Source organism: Fonsecaea multimorphosa, assembly GCF_000836435.1.
Source record: "Fonsecaea multimorphosa CBS 102226 unplaced genomic scaffold supercont1.5, whole genome shotgun sequence".
NCBI classification, from domain to species: Eukaryota; Fungi; Ascomycota; class Eurotiomycetes; order Chaetothyriales; family Herpotrichiellaceae; genus Fonsecaea; species Fonsecaea multimorphosa.
The window spans coordinates 485,526-503,719 of NW_015971639.1; the positions used below are offsets into that span (position 1 = coordinate 485,526).

Genomic DNA, 18,194 nt, shown 5'->3' on the forward strand with positions numbered 1-18,194 from the left:
GACTCTGAACCTTTTCCATTGTACTTCTGTCTTTGTCAGAACGATGCATCGGCGTCGCCCAGAGGTTCTAGGGCACAGCCTTCGTTGCTTAACGCAATTCAGCAGCCAAGAGCGGCGAGAATGCAACCTCAGAGGCCAACAAAAGGCCCTTGGGGTTTGAAAACACCGCCTAAACCACGGCTGAGCGTGCCGGCTACCACCAAGACTATCCCGAAGCCGGTAGGCGCTATTATCCTCTACGCCATGCTCTGGAGCGCGCGCCAAACAGGGCGGTCCCGTGTCTTGGCCGTTGATCAGGTCGCTATTCGGAAGTCTTATGATTTCTCATTTCATTCGAACCCCTAAATAGGGGCGGATGTTGATATGGAAAACTTTTATGTCAGCTGGGCTAGTGATCTAGGGCTGGATTCGGCGCTCGACTACCACATGGCCGTCTTGTCTATGCCAAGCTTGTGGGTCGAGACGTCCATGCCAATGTCTATACCTCGTTCGCGAGCGGTGAAGGGTATAGTGTCTGGGTAAGGATTGGTAAGGTTCTGAGGTCTTTCTCGTCGGCAGATAGGGGAGAGGGGCGGAAGTTGAAGCGGCGCGGCGAACATATAAGGGAGATGGGGACTGACAAAGGCTGTCGTTGCTCGAGACACAGACTACCACAACGGACAGAGCTATACAGTAATCGTCCAGTTTCGCCTCCCAAATGCCTGTCTCGCCCTATCGAGGTACCTTTCACTTCGTCAATAAAGACGCATCTAATCTCAATAAGAGAGATGCGGAAGAAGCTTTTTCAATCAGTTCCCATGTCACGAACAAATACTATCGCTGGGCAAAGAACCATCGACATGTTGGAGGAAGTCGCGATCCTTCATTGAGCCGCATTTCCAAGGTTGTTGGTTTTGCAGATGCATGCCCAGATTCAAGAGACGCGGACAATGACAGCTACGCCGGGTCTTTCAACGAGGAGGTCTCTGTACGAATGATATGTTGGCAGCTCGGGTCGGGCACAAACCCTTCCACACGTGGCTCTGCTAGTCCTCCCGGCTCACCTGAGTCTACTGATCAGATGAACTCAGACAGTGAGGGTGACAACCCATATTTCAGGCCAGAACTTTGGCCCAGCAGGATGATGCGAGAAGAGTCGCCAATGACACCAAAGAACGCTGACTGGGATGCCCCTGACTGGGCAGCATGTCCCCATTTCCAAAAAGAGGCCTTGCAGATCTTTCGTGGCTTCTTTCTCTCCTTCAGCAGCCTCAATACAGCCAGCAATGCGTCTCGCCAGTCCATCGAGCTGGGTTGGCGAAACAGCGCAAGCAATCTGGTGTCAGATAAGAAGTGTCTGCACGGCTGGTATGCAAGTGTCCTGACGCTCAAGGCACACTTTATGCAGCCCGAATGCTACAACTTTCTCTACCCAATGGCTCTGAAGCATCAAAACAGGAGCCTGATGTTGCTGCGAGAGCACATCCGTCAAGACTTGCGACCCTCGGAGAGCTTGATCATGTGCATCTGGTGTATTGCGAATATAGCGTTCTATACTGGCGACCTGGAAGCAAACGTGGCCCACTCGTCAGCGTTGTGGGAGATCGTAGACGGCCTCGGAGGAATGGAAAAGCTCAGTCCTGAGACTCGAGCGCAAGTTATTCTTGCAGACAATGGGCACTCAAGGTTCACGCTTACCAGACCACGCCTTGATTACGCTCTCTTCGATCCTGGATCCTTTCAACAGCAACCCGAATTCGAGCATTACGACTCTTTGCTGGCCGAGACGGAATTCCAACGCTGGGATGAAACATTCCTGTTGCCCGAAGACGAAATATCCGAAAACCTAGAAAACTATGTCAACATGCACCGAGAATTCATGGCTGCGCATACTCTCATCAGCAGGGTCATTTGCGAGAGAAACGGTGAGCACTCAGTAGACGCCATCTTCAGCTGGCTTCACCGTCGGCGCGCGGCGTTGAGTTCGTGGACGATGAGCCTGTATTGCGACATTGTCGAGACTATCACCCCGCGAACGCGCATCTCCCGGGCGGTTCGTCGGCAGTTACAGGCATGCCTCTGTCTGGCTGTGTCCTATGCCATGTCCTTTGTCTACGGTTTCACGCTCCCTCTCCAGAAATGGCTGCTCTATATCCCCGTCCAACATCTACGGCCCCAGATCGAGATCTTACTGAGCTACATGGCCAAGCGGGGAACACTGCCTTCAACGCGAGTGGCCCCATCCTCAAAGTCGACGATTCCTCCGCCCCCAAGTGCCCTCTCTCACCACGAGCCTCTCCTCTTTCTGTTCTTCGTCGGTGCCTGCGCCGAACAGGTCTCGGACGAAGCGGGCAAGAGGCCACAGCTCCTCGTCGACCCAAAATGGCATTCTACGCGATTTTGCGAGATGTCGCGGATTTTGGGACTGAGAACGTGGAAGGAAGCGCAGAGGATTCTTAAGAGGTTTGTCTATGGGGATGGCACTGTGATGGATCGCTTTGTGGAGGGATTGTTTGAGCAGAGAAACGAGTTGGGGAGGGGGGAAAGTGTTCTCGGCTAGTCTAGCGAGGGCCAGGGAGAGCCGATGTTCTCTTAAGGGAAGGTTGACGCACTTCGAGTAATTGGGATCGGAGACGTGTTGTAGTTCTTGTCTACTCGGTACTCATACATATATTGACCGTTGATGATCCACAGCTGCCCGCCCGTGATCTTGATTACCTACAAGTAGAACTTCCAGTTCCGTGGACACCGGACTGCTTTCTAGTCCATACCTATGTCACATGGAAGCATGGAAGCATCGACCTTCAAACGATGAGTGAGTTGCGGCACCCGAACTACCTCATGCGGGCAGTAGCTGGTAACGCCACATAATACCCACCAGAAAAACCCATGGCCGCGCAAAAGATCGTGACTGGTCGAATTCCCATTATCCATTCTCTCGTGGGCGCCTCAGGCTCCCCTGCGTTTTGGGCACCTCTTTGGATTGTGTTTTGGCGTTGCTGACTTCCTAGGTACCTAGTACCTAGGTATCCGGTACATACAGGGAACAGAATAGACCATGCTCGTACTGGTACTGGCAGGCGTAAAGTTTAGGGAGACAGACCATACTCGTCCTGTCAGGAGTAAAAGCACCTATTCGGTAGGTGCTAATAAGTTGGATCTGGAATGCCTGGGCGGAAGGCGGAATGAAGGAGGGATGGAGGGATATCCGGGAGCCCGTTGGGACTCATGTTAGAACATACCTATCAAGTGCCTAGGTAGGAACCCAGTAGGTAGCATGATATGTAATTAGCTCACATCTTCTACCCACGGGTACGAGTACCGAGTGCTTGGTCCATGCCAAGTCGCTGGGTTGCAGGTGGTTTCTTATTTGTGAAAAGGAAAAAACTTTTTTGGCTGCGGAATTTCTTCCATTCTTCGTCTTCTTGGAGACACCTGCAACAAGCAACCAAGGAGTTACGTCTATCCCCCGTCGCTGGCCAATGGTCCTGCCCCGGGGCCTTCGACAACGTAATGGGATGACATGGCATGTGCGGAGGGATGGCATCTTCCTTCTTGCGAAATTCGAGGCTCTGGCTGGCTTTGCAAGGGCAAGGGGCTAGAAGAAACCAAAGTCCGAAGCATGTATGTATGTATGTATGTATGTATGTAGGCTTGGGAGGCGACATGTGGGATCGAGTTGCCTGATTCGGGATCTGCGCAGGGTGATTCTCAGAGCCGAATGATTTCATGGGCTACCATTCCAGGCCTTTCAGCCTCGTCGTGTCGCAACCCAGCATCTTCGCGCAGATGCTCTGACCATCCGATTCGTCCTCGCCGCCGTCCCCGTTGGCGGCTGGACCGTCAGAATTCGCCTCCCTCTTTCCAGCTACCCGTGCGGCAGGCCTCGCAGCCCAGACCTCCCTGCCCGCGGCCTCCTCCAGCTGGATCTGGTCCTTGAGTACCTTGAGCACCATGCTCTGGAACGCTAGCACGCCTTCTTCGTGGAAGGGGTGCAAGGGTCCCCTGGCAAAGACGCCTCGCTCGAGGTTTTTCTGCACCTTCTCGCACAGGCCAAAGTCCTCGTCCACGACTTTCTGGTAGAATCGGATCATCCGCTCATGTGCCTCGGGAGTGGCGTGCGGCGTGTTCAGCTTGTACACGTCGTATTCCTGCCGCGTGGTAGTCGGCGACGTCGGGAAGCTACGCATCAGATGCATGAACCCCGTGCCTGGGTTCGGGCTGAAGTGGCCGCCCGGCCACACGTGGGTGGCTGACCGGCCCGCAAACCGTGTCGTGTCGAACGCCGATGTGGCGAGGATGGACGCCTTGGGCTCGCTGAAGTGCGCGATGTACTGGTGCGGTGTGGCCGGTGAAACGTAGTAGGTGTCAAGGGCGGTGGTGCGGGCAACATCTGGATGTGCCGTGAGGCAATGGTAGCACTGGATGGTGCGGATCAGCCATTTTTGACACAGGAGGGAAAAGACGGGGGCTTCGATAGGGCTGGCTACATTATTACCTCGTTGTAATTGTCTTGCATGATCTTCCAGTTGAACTTTCCTTCTTTGACCCACGTGAAATCATATTCGACCGCGTCCCAGTCAACGCCGGAACCCTGCAGGACTCCCTGACGATCGAGATCACCAAATTGCTCCTCCCACTGGATCTCAGGTGTCGGGCGGGCATCCAAGTTGACGTAGACGAACCCGTTCCTGTCAACGTGGGTGTGAACGGGAAAGAGGCGAATGTCCGCAGGGTCGAAGTCAGGCACCGACTCTGGTGTGAAACGCGGAGCTTTGGTCAATTTGCCGCTCAGTCCATACGTCCATCCGTGGTATTTGCACGCAAAGATCTTTGCGGTGCCACTGGTTTCGTGCACGAGGGGGAATGCACGATGTCTGCGAGGATTTTAGGCCCGTCACCTGGTGTGTCTCAGGAAGAAGGAAATATGAGAGACTGTGTCCTGAGTCTCATCGTCACAACAAATGGGAAAACCCACCTGCAGATGTTATGGAATCCCACAATGTCGCCGTCTTTGTCCTTGACGACGACAAAGTTGAAGCCGGCCATTTCATATTGCACGTAGTCGCCGATATTGCGGTATCGAGCTTTGTGCGAGACCAGGACCCATCGCTTCGAGAAGATGGCACGCCTTTCCAGCTGGTAGATGGCCGGCAAGTGGTAGAATCCATCTGGCAAAGCACTACCAACATCCGTCGAGATGGTCTTCTGTGACAATGCTTGGAGATGGAGTTGATGGACGACGTGCACCGCGGGTCTTGCACCTTCGTCACCATCGACCGTGGGAGCCGGCATGTTGCAGGCGAGACCCTTCCTTATCTTTGCTCGCCAACCTACCTGTCACGTACCTACATTGTATTATAAAGTCTCGGAGGGATGCCTCTCATACAGTACCAGACAAAATGGATGGGGGAAGGAGCAACACTTCGGACTGTAGATGGATGTGTATTTTTCGAGTCCAGCCAACGGCACCAATACTTCTCCATCCAGCTGCCTCATCAGGAGTAGAGATCCCCTTATCTAAATCACCCACGGAACAAGGGGGGGGAACCACCAGGGGGCTAAGCAACCACAGTGACTTCGCATCAGCCATCCTGCTCTGGTTTAACATGGATTTTGTTTTCTTTCCCACGCCTTCCTGATTGACGCCTGGCTCTTGTTTCCCCTCCTTTACCAGGCTGGACCATCCGGATATGTCGTGTCGAAGAAGAAAATCCCAAACGGAGCACATGCAGCAAAGCAACCTGGAACTCCAACCCAAGTACCCATCTCGCCAGAAAAAGCGTCGATGCAACCCACGCCGCCGCGCGCGGTGCGGTGGGTTCCGTGGCCGCCAAGGGGCCTCACTACTAGGTAGGCCTCGTAAAGCCCGCATATGTCCTTCGCGGGGTTGAATCTGCTTCGTTGCATCCCAAAAGGTGAGTGTTTTGGCGCATGTACATGTATGTATCTGTCGGGTCTGTCCTGGTTGCTTTGATTGCTCGCAACAGTCTTCGGTGCTTGGTCCCTCCTGGCACTTGTTTGATGGCACCTGCAACATGAGTCTACGTCTATCTTCGCTCGACCCAAACGAGCCCCGGGCACTCAAAGGTCAGTTCCTACCAGATGCCGAGGTCCCATGTGTGCGGTGGAGGTGTGGAGGAGAACTACAACATACTAAAGAATGACATCTGCAGATTGTCGAACGTGTAATAGGCGCAGAATACGCTGTGATCGATCGCTGCCAACGTGTAAGAAGTGCGCCCTCAAGGACCTGTCCTGCCCAGGCTATGGCTTGAGGATTCAGTTCGGTCAGGGCGTGGCAAGTCGAGGCAAACTGACGGGCAAAACGCTGCCTGTCCTTGAACCAGCACCGCCGCCGCCCGCTGTCTACACCAAGGACAGTCCCAAAAGCGTCACCCCGGGAGAATCCTCAGATTCACGAGATGATGGCCTCGACGCATCCCTGCTAGCACGGCACGAACCAATCGCCGTGCCACCTGCCCTGCGCAACGCATTCCAGCCCAGCTTCGACGAGACCACTCTCCACAATCCCTTTGCGCTAAATCTCGATCCGTCGTCGTATGCTCTGCCCCATTATCTACAGGGCAGGCCGGTCAGAGAGCTCATTCACTATTACGACCATGTGGTGGCCACCGTCATGCCCTGGGTCGATGGGCCGGAGAACCCGTGGCGGACTCTGATGCTTCCTCTTGCCATGAATTCGCCCTCGCTGCTTCTCGCTGTCCTGGCACTTTCGGCCGAGCATTACAGTACCAGATCAGCCTCAACCTGGCCCATGAACGAGGGGTTTGTCTCCAGTGACTATCGAGACAAGAGCCTGGAGCTCCTCGCTAACGATCTGCGGACAGAGGTGTCGGAACATGCAAGCGTCGCGCGTCACGCTCGAGCCAGCGGCATACTGGCCACCATCCTGGTCCTCTGCAATTTGGAGATGATTCGGTGCGACTCGGCTAGATGGCATGTCCATTGGAAAGCTGCGAGGACGATTACTCGGCGCTGGACAGCCCCCCAGCTGGCCTCCACCGTTCTCGACGATACGTGTCGCTTTCTGGTCAAAGAAGCCTTCGTCTACGATGTCTTTGGCTCCTCCACCACGTTTGATGACGACGACCAAATCCCTGGGTCCGTCTTGGCCGAACAGGACGCCCACGTCTTTACGGATTGGCTGCAACTGGTCCAAGAAGTGACCTGTGCCGAAAGGCGTCGCCACCGCGGTGCACCGCACATCCAGCCCCCGCTAGACCTGGCCAACATGCGGGTCTTGCAAGAGAGGTTCGACTACGCACGGAATCGATCTCTGGAGTTCAGCAAGAGTCTTGACTTTGGCACACCAGGTCTGCATAGCGACTTTGCAGTGCTGGTGGATATATTCCACTACGCTGGACTTGCATATAGCTTCCAAGCTCTCCTGGACCCCCAGGATTTTGCTCCAGCCATAGAGACCTGCGTCAGCGGTGTCATCACCAGAATCGCCGAGATCCAGAACAAGGACGCGTACCAGCACGACCTGGTATGGCCTCTGTTCGTCGTCGGGACACAAAGCAGGTTCAACAAGAACACACAAGCGTTTGCCGATGCTAGGCTCCTGGAGGTGATGCAGTCGACGGGGTTCTCCAATTGTTACCCAGCGCTAGAGTTTCTGCGGCGCTTTTGGAAGAGCGACCCCAATATAGCGGTGGACTGGTTGCAGTTCGCCCGACAGGAATCAAGCCAGGGACTGACTTTCCTGGTGATATGAGCCTCGATGCCGGACGTTTGATGGATCACGAATACCCCGATGGGTGGAGCGTCTAGAAGCTGCAGGTGTACTGAATCACATGTCGACCGTCTCCTCGTCCTCAACACCAAAAAGGACTCGCATTGGGTCCTGATACTCCATGAAGCCTACAGCAGGACGGCTGATTCCATATCCCAGTAACCTCTGTGCTTGGGGAGGCAATCGCTTCGCTTTCTCAGGAGGCACCATCAAGAACTGATTCTCCGCTGGGCGGTAATATGGCTTGCACAAGAAGATTCCCACGGTCTCGCGAGCTTGATCCCTATTCTCCAGTCAGCAGGGATTTAGTGCCAACCTGGGCGAGCCATGACTTACTTTGTGATATTGGCTCCTCCGGCATGATAAAGATTGCCGACGAAGATGAAGGCATCCCCTGGTTCTAGTTCGGCTGGAACCGCCTCATGATCATAAGGGCAGCGATCTGGACCCCAGAGGTGCGAACCAGGAATGGCGATTGTTGCGCCATTCTCTGCCGTGGTTTTCGTCAACGCCGTTACACAACCCAGCATCATGGGCATGTCGCAATTACGAGTGTGATAGTCGCTGCGTCAGAGTCAGCAATGGTCTAGAAGACGCCGAGCAGACATGGCTCACCCGTCGTCGCGGTGCAAGGCTTGTTGCCTTCCACCTGGGTTTACTCGGAAACCAACGGTCGAGGATATAATGGGTTTGGAAAACACCGTCTCTTGCTGCTGTCCGTTCCAGTATGTATACGTGGAAGAGATCATCTTGTTGGCTATATCGATATATGTAGGATTCATTGCCAACTCGACGCAGCCATCCGACCGAGCCAGGAGGCCGGTAGCCCTCTGTGTGGTGTGGGGAAAGAATCCTGAAGGATCAACTTTGTCTGTATCGAAGTAAGGCTTCAGCTCAGTCTTGATCTGCGTAGCCAGTTCCTTGGAGATGATGTTCTCCACGATCACACCGCCATCCCGTTCTATAATCGACACGAGGAGCTCCGTCGTCGTTGCCGGGTCGTTGGCATCACAGCGTGCAAGTGTTGGTTTGCTCACAACTCCATTCGAAGCCCCAGCGGGCTTCTTTGACACCACAGGCGTCTCAATCGTGTCCTCGACAGCGATAGGCGCCATGGTATCTATGTGGAGATGCAGCGACAGAGCAGGAGACCTGACGGATGGTGCAAAGCAACAGGCCTTTGATCTGGCAGAGGTTGTCGACAGGGTTCGCAATGTCTTCACAACTGCAGGGCGAAGGACTGATAGCATCAATAGAAGATGGGGTTTTCTTTCGTCCAGTGCGCGCCCACCGGGATTCATATATAGACTGATCTCATGACGTTGAGAAAAGGTTCAACTTCTCCTGTCTCCTGCCCAGGTTGGAACAGCGACCAGGCTAGCCTGTGACACGTCCAAGGGAGTTTTCCGTGCGGACTTCCCGTCTCTCTTCCCAGCAGAACTATTATTCAAATGTCCAAAGATAGCAGGTGACTTGAGAACCGGGAATCAAAACCCCTCCAAGATTGGGTCTGGACCGTCTGGCCCGAAGCTGAAGAACCTTTGCCTGGGTAAGCAGAGAGAAAGCAAAAAATGAATCCGTGGGAATTCGATACCTCAACGGGCTGGTGGATGGAGACAATGATGGAGAAACCGGGGCATATCTCGAGGGCATTGGGTGAGTGTTTCTCTGGTCTGAGAAGATCTCACCTGCCAGAAAGAAAGGACCTATCACCCACCTATTATTGTTTGTTCCCGTCCGTCCTAGAGAATCAATCCATTCCGATCAATCATACAGCTTCAGGGGAGCTTCGGCAAAGGAGAGGGACTTCTCCATCCACCAGCCTCATCGGGCAAGGGACGTACTACCAAAGGATGGGGACGCTTGCCCACAACCCAAGCCAGGGACTGACTCGGATGTCACACCTGTACGTTGAAGTAGCAAAAGGCCGCCGACAACCGCAAAGTGGCCGCCGCTGCTCCCAGATGTGCAGGAGTATGGACAACTGTATCGACGAGAGTCGCAGAAGAGACCAGGAGGAAAACAGTCTACATGGCCCATTGGGTAGATGGTTATCCTTTGCTGAGTGGCTGTCGATCCATGCAAGAACGAGAGGACTGTCCGTCCCCCCGTCGGCTCCAGTCCAGCTCGCAAGCCATCGAGCCCCTACAATAGGCCGGCCAATGCGGCTCGTCCCTTGTTCTAGATGGAGAATCAACAATCAAAGTTTCGCGAGACGTTCGTTACACAAATCTAGTCCCTGCGATAAGGAACTTAAGGAAGGGGTAGCCATATGCGGGACACACTTTCTTACCCGAGTGTCTATCATTCATCAAACAGCCTTTGCCGCCTTGTTCTCGCAACGTTTGGGCCTGCCCGCCAAAGCATCCAACATGCAGAGAGCCTGATATATCGCCTTCGGTCTACGATAGTGTGCATGATAAGCGTGCTACATGCCCAATGGGTATTAGGACCCGGACAACGAATCCTCCAGCCACATGGCTTTTGCAAGGATCGCTGCCAATGCTCATCGACTAGCAACTGGCGAAGGGGGGGAGAGAAGTACCTAGGACTTTGTGACTTTGTACCCCCTCCGCAGCAGCGAGGCTTGTTTAACTTAACCTCAACTCCTCCTCCCAAATCTTCAATGATTTCTTTTTGGTCCTTTGCCTCGCGACGGTGAGTCCTTTGCACAGCAGCCTCTGTCTCCACCTGTGCCCAGAGAGTGGTTCTTTTGGCCCTTCCACTCGCCCCGTTCAAGATGATGGACTCGAAGGTCGAGTATGTGGCGGAGGACCTGGACGCGACAACCACTCTGGAGGATGCCAAATCGGTTGGCAGCGATGATGCCCTGCTCATGTCCATGGGCAAGAAGCCCGAGTTGCGACGTGTCTACAACTTCTGGACGTGTGAGTGTGGTCTATTGCAAAGTGCCACGGTGGGCCATATTTGCTTACAATCGGGTCAACAGTGTGCGCATACCAGATTATGATATCGTGCAGTTGGTCCTGCTTGGTGGTCCTCTACTCGACCATCTTCGACGTTGGCGGCCCTTTTGCGCTCGTATGGGGCACGTAAGTGGCATTGAGTTTTCTGCTCGACCAACATGGATACTTTTTCTGACAGGCGATAATACAGTCTCTTCGTCGCCGTCGGCCAGACTCTCCTGATGATGTCCCTGGCCGAATACTGCAGCATATGGCCGACAGCAGGCGGTCAGCAATACTACGTCCAGGCCGTGGCAACCGGCAAGCTGCGGCCTATCTTGTCGTATCTCGTCGGCTGGGCGGTCATTGTCGGCGAAATCAGCACGGGATCCAGCTGTGCGTTGAATAGCGCAGAAATCATTGCATCTTTTGTGGAGGTCACGCACCCGGATTTTGAGTGGAAGGTCAGCATCTTCCTCGCATCAGTCCCTGGGAAGAATGCATACTAACAGCGGTAGGCCTGGATGACATGGATTATCTACACAGCTTTCCTCATCGGTCCCATTGTCATGAACTTGAAGCAGTCGTACGTATACCCGGACTGTGTTTCTGCTCTTCCATGCTTGGCTGGCTGACAACCACCCGCGCAGATGGCTTCCGGGAATGAACATGTTTGGCGCCATCTGGACCATCGCGGGCGGCATCGCGTGGGTCATCGTCTTTGCCGTCATGGCACCCAAGCACGACGCCAAATTCATCTTCACAAAGTTCATCAACAACTCCGGGTACACGAGCGCCGGCTGGGTGTTTATCATGTCATTCTATTCGCCCATGTACGGCCTATACGGCACCGATGGCATGATGCATCTTGTATGTGTCAATCCGCGATTGCTCCACAAGAGAGAGATGCTGACACAGAGATACACAGGTTGAAGAGATGAGGAATGCCTCCAGGGACGCTCCAGTGAGTCTCTCTGTCTTCCCCATCTAACGAAACAATAGCTGACACAGTCTAGCGCGTGATGGTCTGGTCGATGATCTTCTGCAGCATTACCAGCTGGCTCGGCGCGATCGTTCTGCTATGGACAGCTGGCAATTGGCAAGAGTACATGCTCGGTAGGTGTCCCCTTTTGCTCCCTTCCACCCGGGTCTTCCCTTTTTGTCGCTGTCGCTCGACCGTCATCCCGGACTAATGCCTCGCCCAGCATCCCAACCGTACATGAACTGGTGGATGGACATCTGCCACAGCGTGTACGGCGGCGGCATCTTCTGCGCGCTGATCATGATCGGGCTCAACTTCTTTATTATTGTTGGCACCAACAACGCCGGCTCCCGCCTGGCCTGGAGCATGGCCCGCGACAAGGCCTTTCCTTACTCCAAATACTTTGCGCATGTGAGCGAGCGCTTCCACATCCCGCTGCGGGCCATGATTGCCATTTTGGTCGTGGACTTGGTGATCGGCCTCATCGTGCTCGGGAGTGACCTTGCTTTCGAGTCGATCATTTCCGGCGGAGGCGTGACTCTGCAGATTGGCTATGTGACGCCGGTGATAGTGGTATGTTTGTCCTCCCTACCACCATTGTCATCACTTTCTTCTATACACCTCAAGCCTCTCTTTCCCTTCCTGACCCCATCTGCCCCAATTCCCCCTGAGCTCCCTCTACCATGGCTATCCTCCCACCTGTCCTGCTATGCATCCTCTTCATCCACCCCCCACCTCTCTCTCTATTATTTATCCATCCAATAACTCTTCGATTTCGAATGAAACAGGTCCTCCTCCGCGGCCGCAAAATCCTCCCTCCCCGCCCGCACTTCGACCTCGGCCGCTGGGGCTACCCGATCAACATCATCTCGGTATGCTGGTCCCTGATCATCATCGTCATGTACCTGTGCCCGCTCTACGTGCCCGTCACGATCGCCAACATCGACTACATGAACTGGTCATGCCTGATTGTCGGGGCGACCATTCTGTTTCCGGGCATCTACTGGGTCTGGCGCGCCCGGTTCCGCTACATCAAGGAGGGGAACAGCGTGCTGGAGGATAATGTCGTGTACATTGATGGCGTGGCTGTTGCGGGGGCGCAGGCGTTGGGTGCAAGGGGTGGGAAATGAATCATCCGGGGAATTGAGTTTCTTTTTGGATCGTAGTCGTTATAGATGGTTGGGTGGAGCGTGGGTAAGGGAAGCAGGGCCAGAGTATATACACACACACACACACATATACACATGCGTGTGTGCGTGTGAGTAGCATGGCATAGATTGTATGGGGGAGGGGGCACTGGCATGGTCCCGGCGCAAAAACATCTCTTGTTATCTACATGGGTATTATCCTTAGGATTCGTTGGTACTGGTCGATTGAGCGTGCAGAAGTAGATTCTGTCTTTCATATATGTACGTGTCCATGGATAACGCAAGGAGAACAAAGAGCGGATCGTGTGTTCAGCACTGTAGGTGATGATCTTTTATACATACATTGACTCTGAGTGTCACATTCTAACCAGTCTAACCAGTGGGGTATACCTGTGTCCTGTGCACTCTTTCGGATATCTAGCTAACGCCTTGCCATACAAGAAAACCCCTCTCAGAGTCTATAAATCCCGTCATGAAATTATCGTCATATCCAATCAACAGATCCACAATCTATCCCCAAACCAAGCTCTGCTCGAGCTCGTCATAACAACACTGCGACGCCCAAGGTCAAGGCGAGGTATCCCAGCATGTTCACCCCCGCCCCAAAGCCAGCTGCACCGTTGCCGCTTGTCGTGCTGCCTGTAGCTTTTGCCGCGTCGACCGTGGCGCTAGCAGCCGAGTTCTCCGCCGAGGGTTTGGGCTGATCCGACAGATCCAAACCCAGGAACAATGTCTGTGCGCAGAGCTTCGGGAGACTATCCGCGAATGCAAGTTGCTGGTCCGAAGGGCAGCCCAGAATGCAATTGATCAAGGGGTCGTTGGAGGGCGAGTAGCTCTCGCATTTGCACTGGTCGAGCGCGGAGCCCGTCTCGGTGCCGTTGCAGTGGTTGACGATCGGGTAGGTGGAGATGCAGTTGTTGACACATGAGCCGAATTGGGTGCTGCTTGACTGCGCGGTGATGAGAGTGAGGAGGAGGGAAGCAGAGATGAGGAAGGAAATGAGAGGACTTATGCGAGGGGGCATCTTTGGCTCCTAATAACCGCGGATGGAAGCTCTGTTTCACTGAGGGGAAATGGCGAGTACGGAGATCTTGTGTTTTGGGGGAAGACGAGCAGTCCCGAACAAGACATATTTGAACAACAGACGCAGAGCCGCGACGAGCAGAGATATGAAGATTGGATCACGTCTGGGCCTTACCAGGTAGTCTGACTCAACTCGGGCCTTGGGATCCCAAATTAGATGCCCACAAGGCTGAGGCGGGCAGTGCTCAGCTCGCTAGCAAAGGCCCAAGGACAATCGGCCCTCGGAGTGCGATGGAGTGGCCTTACGAGGTAGCAATCATGAATACTCGGTAAAGAGGATCGGACCGAGACTTGTATGGCCATATCCCATGTAGACATGTAGACGTCGAATACAAATACCAAAAACCGAGTGAGCTGAGTCTGATGTTTGGGGCATCTGTGCGGCCCGGTCAAAGAGAGTAGAGGGGAAAGGAATAAAGCACGCCAGTTGATTGCGGACATGGCGGTATCGGCAGTTGATCAGTCTGCTATAGATACAGGTATGGGTCTGTTGTATCAAGCAAGGGAGAAGAAATGAAGGTTGGTAAAGCACTTCAAAGGCAAGTTGTTCTTTGTGGTTGGCGGGCTTAGCGGAACCACGGCAGCGGGTAGGAAACGCGACGTCATTGTAGCAGTTGCGACATCAAAATTGTGTTGAGCAGCAGCTTGCTACATCCTGCTTCATGCTGCTTCATGCTGTTTCATCCTGCTTCATGTTTCTACTCTTCAAGTTCTGCATGGGTCACTGATAGACACACCCCTCGTTCTTGACTTTGATGCGTTCCTTTTTCCTGTTTGGCCGCTTCTGTGGCCAAAGGGATTTCCATCTCTTTCGATTCACAAGCCGCGTCCGCATCCCCCGACGTCAACAGTCTTTCAGCCAATGGACCAGAAAATACAGCCTCAAAGACCCCCGTCAGCGGCAGCGGCAGCGGCGCACTCCATCTCTCCTGGCAGCTGCAGCCGCTCTTTCCCCTGCAGCCTTTATCCGCCTCGGGGAAGATGAAAATGAAGGTGGCAAGACTCGAGAAATCAAAATGTTGGAGGTGTCGAGGGAGGAGATCAGCAAGAAAGTTCCCGACGACGCTTACGGCCTGCGTCGACTCTACAAGACCGTCATCTACGTCCTTGATCAGTGGCTGTACGAACCTCTTGCCACGGGTCTGCGCTTTTTCCATCTGTTCGTCATCTTCGTCCCCGTCATTGTGACGATCCCCGCCGCGTTCCTGGGTCCGAGAAGAAAAGATCGCGATAACGAAAGAGTCGGGACAATATGGTGGTACGGGTTTCTTGTGAGCTCCATGGAGAGAGCCGGGCCTGCTTTCATCAAACTTGGTCAATGGGCTGCGTCCAGGAGCGACATCTTCCCCGCCGAGATGTGCAGGCAGATGTCCGAGCTCCATTCCAATGCTCCTGCCCATTCCCTGCGTCACACCATCAAGACCATCTCGGAAGCATTTGGGGGGAGGTCGTTCAATGAAATCTTTGAGGAGTTCGATGAGAAGCCCCTCGGCGTGGGCGCCATTGCTCAAGTCTACAAGGCAAGGCTCAAGCCAGACCTCGCGAAGCCAGATGATAGCGACCTCGAGGCGTCAGACAAATACAGACTCCGGGATCGAATCAGGAGGAACGTTGATGCCCTCGTCAAATCAAGCCCCCAAAGAGTCCCTTCCGCTTATGTCGCCATCAAGGTCCTACATCCAAAAGTGGAACGTAACGTTCGCCGAGATCTCAAAATTATGGCCGTCTTTGCCGCAATCATTAATGCTATCCCGACCTTGGAGTGGCTGGATCTGCCCAACGAAGTCAGCAACTTTGGCGAGATGATGAGGCTGCAGCTGGATTTGCGAATCGAGGCGGCCAACCTGACAATTCTCCGAAGACATTTTCAACATAGAACTACAGCATGGTTCCCTTATCCATATACAGACTTTACTACTCGCACCGTCCTCGTGGAGGAGTTCGCGCAAGGACTTCCTCTCGCAGCCTTTCTAGAATCCGGAGGTGGCGCATTTCAGAAAGACATTGCAAACGAGGGATTAGATGCCTTCTTACACATGCTTCTGATAGACAACTTTGTTCATGCCGACCTTCATCCCGGCAATATAATGGTCAACTTCTATAAGCCAGTCCATCCGGACATGGGGCTGGACGTCAAGTTCCCTACTCATATGTCTCGACAAGACGCATCTCAGCCAGCGACGGCTTCCGAAATCGATGAATCGGAGGCAGTTCTATCGCGCCTGCGTCCGTACATTGGAAAAAAAAGGGAATGGTTAGCTGCCCTGGAGCAGCTTGACAAGGAGGGCTACATACCACAACTGATCTTTATCGACACAGGCCTCGTCACAGAACTAAACGCAAAGAACAGAGCCAACTTCTTGGATCTTTTCCGTGCCGTCGCCGAGTTCGACGGCTACAAGGCTGGACATTTGATGATTGAACGATGTCGTCAGCCTGATGCTGTTATCGACGGCGAAGTGTTTGCCCTGAAGATGCAGCATCTCGTCCTGGCCGTCAAGGGCCAAACCTTTGCTTTGGGTAATATCAAAATCGGCGATGTTCTTTCTTCAGTCCTCGGGATGGTCAGAGCCCATCATGTCAGGATGGAAGGTGATTTCGTGAACGTGGTCATCTCAATTCTGCTTTTGGAGGGTATTGGAAGGGCATTGGATCCCGATCTTGATCTCTTCCAGAGTGCCCTGCCAATTCTGCGACAAATTGGATCTTCAGACCCCGGAGCCGTGCTCAAGAGCTTCAAAGAGGGTGACTTTTCGTTGCTGAAGATCTGGGTTGGACTCGAAGCACGAAGATTCTTCCAGGCCAGCGCGGAAAGTGTTGAGATGTGTGTCAAGTACGACTTGCTCAGTCCCAATGTGTGAGCAGAAAGCAGCAACCACAAGCGGAATTGGAGCCGAAACATCTACACCTGGCCCTAGATCTGCTCACATCCAAACTACCAAAACTCTAATCCGAGCCACGCTGTTCGGGAAGCCAATTGCATCTGATGCCGACCTGGCACACAGATAATATCCTCTCTTGAGGATGCTCTGAGCAGTGCAGAGTGACTCAGTGCCGGGAAGGAGGCAAGGCTCGTTCGGGCAATCGGATGTCGGACAGGCAGGCCACGAGACAAAGAATGGACACCTAAAATCGAGTCGAAGGAGTGCCCAGGTAGAGAGGGTCTTGGGAGGTTATAACCGAGCCAAAGCCACGACGTCCACCTCTTGAAAGTTGGCATCTGGTTCGAGCCGGGGATTCTCTACAATCAACGGGTCTCTACTCAGTATCTTCCAACTTGCAGACCACAATACCCACTCATGTCCGCCGCTCTGACCTGCACCGAAGTGGGCTGATCCCCGGTCTAGCCACTGCCGACGAGGGCCCTCCCAGCCATCAACGTTCTTAAGGCGCTGGGATGAGAACTATGCGACTATTCGGTACAGGACACAGGCTGTCTTGGATTCGCACTAACGATTAGCCTAATGTATTCTCGAAGCAGTATCAATTGCATGCTGTCCGTGAGCCAAGGATGGCTTGTAAACAAGTCCGTAGGCTTTGCATGTGGCAAAAGGCAAAATCTCGGTCGGTGAGTTTGCGGTGCTTGTCGTCTGGGAGCCTGGAGGGCCGTCTTGCGCCAGCTTCAGGATTCCTCGCCCAGGCCTAGCTATATCTTCACATGCGAACCGATGCAAAGATATTGTTTATTCCCACAGCTATGTACGCAGAGTTCTCACTTCAGGCCTATCTCAGCCTGCAGGTGCGATGAATGTGCGAGGGTCACGTTCCGACGGCATTTCGGTTATTGTCCTTGTGGGTTCCGTATCTATATCTATATCTACAATCACATTAGGAGATTGCCCCAAGAAGGTTTGACGCCGTCGGAAGATGGGTGCTTCTACCCAGGCACGGGACTTATAACACGGCCGTTCTGGACTTCTCCCGCTGGGGCCACGGAACATTTGGGGGTCAAAAGTCCTCCCCCATGGAGTCTACGCCTTTGTGGGGGAAGAAGGGCCACAGTCAACCGGGGCCCGGACACGGATCGGTCACGGTCCCCAGACCGTTCTGCCCCAAGCTCAGCATTCACCTGGTCCAGAAGGAGGCCGCTCCAGGCACCCCAGAGGCTCGAAATAAGTTAGGATTATACGCTTCCATTTAACTACGAATGGAATGGACAGACGGGTATCGCCTTCTATTTCCTGGTGCTTTAGGTAGCTGGTGGCTTGGGCTCGGGCGGAGATCTTAACCATGGCCACCCAACCATGCCACGACCGTGACCTTCCAAGAAGATCGTTCCATGCAGTCACCCTGCTCCTGTTGCATCAGATGAACACGAGCGCCATCGACAATCCAGC

The 18,194-nt window shown here is 53.8% G+C and overlaps 7 protein-coding genes across 7 annotated transcripts; 4 read left to right on the forward strand and 3 right to left on the reverse strand.

The window, feature by feature from the left end:
• Positions 1 to 697: 697 nt before the first annotated feature.
• Z520_03387 (uncharacterized protein) lies at positions 698 to 2,539 on the forward strand (the record flags this gene model as incomplete). The annotated part of the gene is made up of 1 exon (XM_016773898.1): positions 698 to 2,539. The coding sequence occupies one exon, from the start codon at positions 698 to 700 to the stop codon at positions 2,537 to 2,539; it is 1,842 nt and encodes a 613-aa protein (XP_016634844.1).
• Positions 2,540 to 3,713: 1,174 nt separating this feature from the next.
• Z520_03388 (uncharacterized protein) lies at positions 3,714 to 5,274 on the reverse strand (the record flags this gene model as incomplete). The annotated part of the gene is made up of 3 exons (XM_016773899.1): positions 3,714 to 4,400; positions 4,478 to 4,856; positions 4,958 to 5,274. 3 exons carry the CDS (start codon positions 5,272 to 5,274, stop codon positions 3,714 to 3,716), a joined length of 1,383 nt encoding a protein of 460 aa, XP_016634845.1.
• A 743-nt stretch (positions 5,275 to 6,017) lies between these two features.
• On the forward strand, positions 6,018 to 7,720 carry Z520_03389 (uncharacterized protein; the record flags this gene model as incomplete). The annotated part of the gene is made up of 2 exons (XM_016773900.1): positions 6,018 to 6,069; positions 6,156 to 7,720. 2 exons carry the CDS (start codon positions 6,018 to 6,020, stop codon positions 7,718 to 7,720), a joined length of 1,617 nt encoding a protein of 538 aa, XP_016634846.1.
• Positions 7,721 to 7,795: 75 nt separating this feature from the next.
• Positions 7,796 to 8,853, reverse strand: Z520_03390 (uncharacterized protein; the record flags this gene model as incomplete). Its single annotated transcript, XM_016773901.1, has 3 exons — positions 7,796 to 8,021; positions 8,075 to 8,302; positions 8,354 to 8,853. 3 exons carry the CDS (start codon positions 8,851 to 8,853, stop codon positions 7,796 to 7,798), a joined length of 954 nt encoding a protein of 317 aa, XP_016634847.1.
• Positions 8,854 to 10,478: 1,625 nt separating this feature from the next.
• Z520_03391 (uncharacterized protein) lies at positions 10,479 to 12,756 on the forward strand (the record flags this gene model as incomplete). The annotated part of the gene is made up of 9 exons (XM_016773902.1): positions 10,479 to 10,626; positions 10,689 to 10,791; positions 10,856 to 11,108; positions 11,163 to 11,227; positions 11,295 to 11,514; positions 11,573 to 11,608; positions 11,661 to 11,760; positions 11,850 to 12,199; positions 12,415 to 12,756. 9 exons carry the CDS (start codon positions 10,479 to 10,481, stop codon positions 12,754 to 12,756), a joined length of 1,617 nt encoding a protein of 538 aa, XP_016634848.1.
• Positions 12,757 to 13,315: 559 nt separating this feature from the next.
• On the reverse strand, positions 13,316 to 13,798 carry Z520_03392 (uncharacterized protein; the record flags this gene model as incomplete). The annotated part of the gene is made up of 1 exon (XM_016773903.1): positions 13,316 to 13,798. The coding sequence occupies one exon, from the start codon at positions 13,796 to 13,798 to the stop codon at positions 13,316 to 13,318; it is 483 nt and encodes a 160-aa protein (XP_016634849.1).
• Positions 13,799 to 14,873: 1,075 nt separating this feature from the next.
• On the forward strand, positions 14,874 to 16,718 carry Z520_03393 (uncharacterized protein; the record flags this gene model as incomplete). Its single annotated transcript, XM_016773904.1, has 1 exon — positions 14,874 to 16,718. One exon carries the CDS (start codon positions 14,874 to 14,876, stop codon positions 16,716 to 16,718), a length of 1,845 nt encoding a protein of 614 aa, XP_016634850.1.
• Positions 16,719 to 18,194: the final 1,476 nt, after the last annotated feature.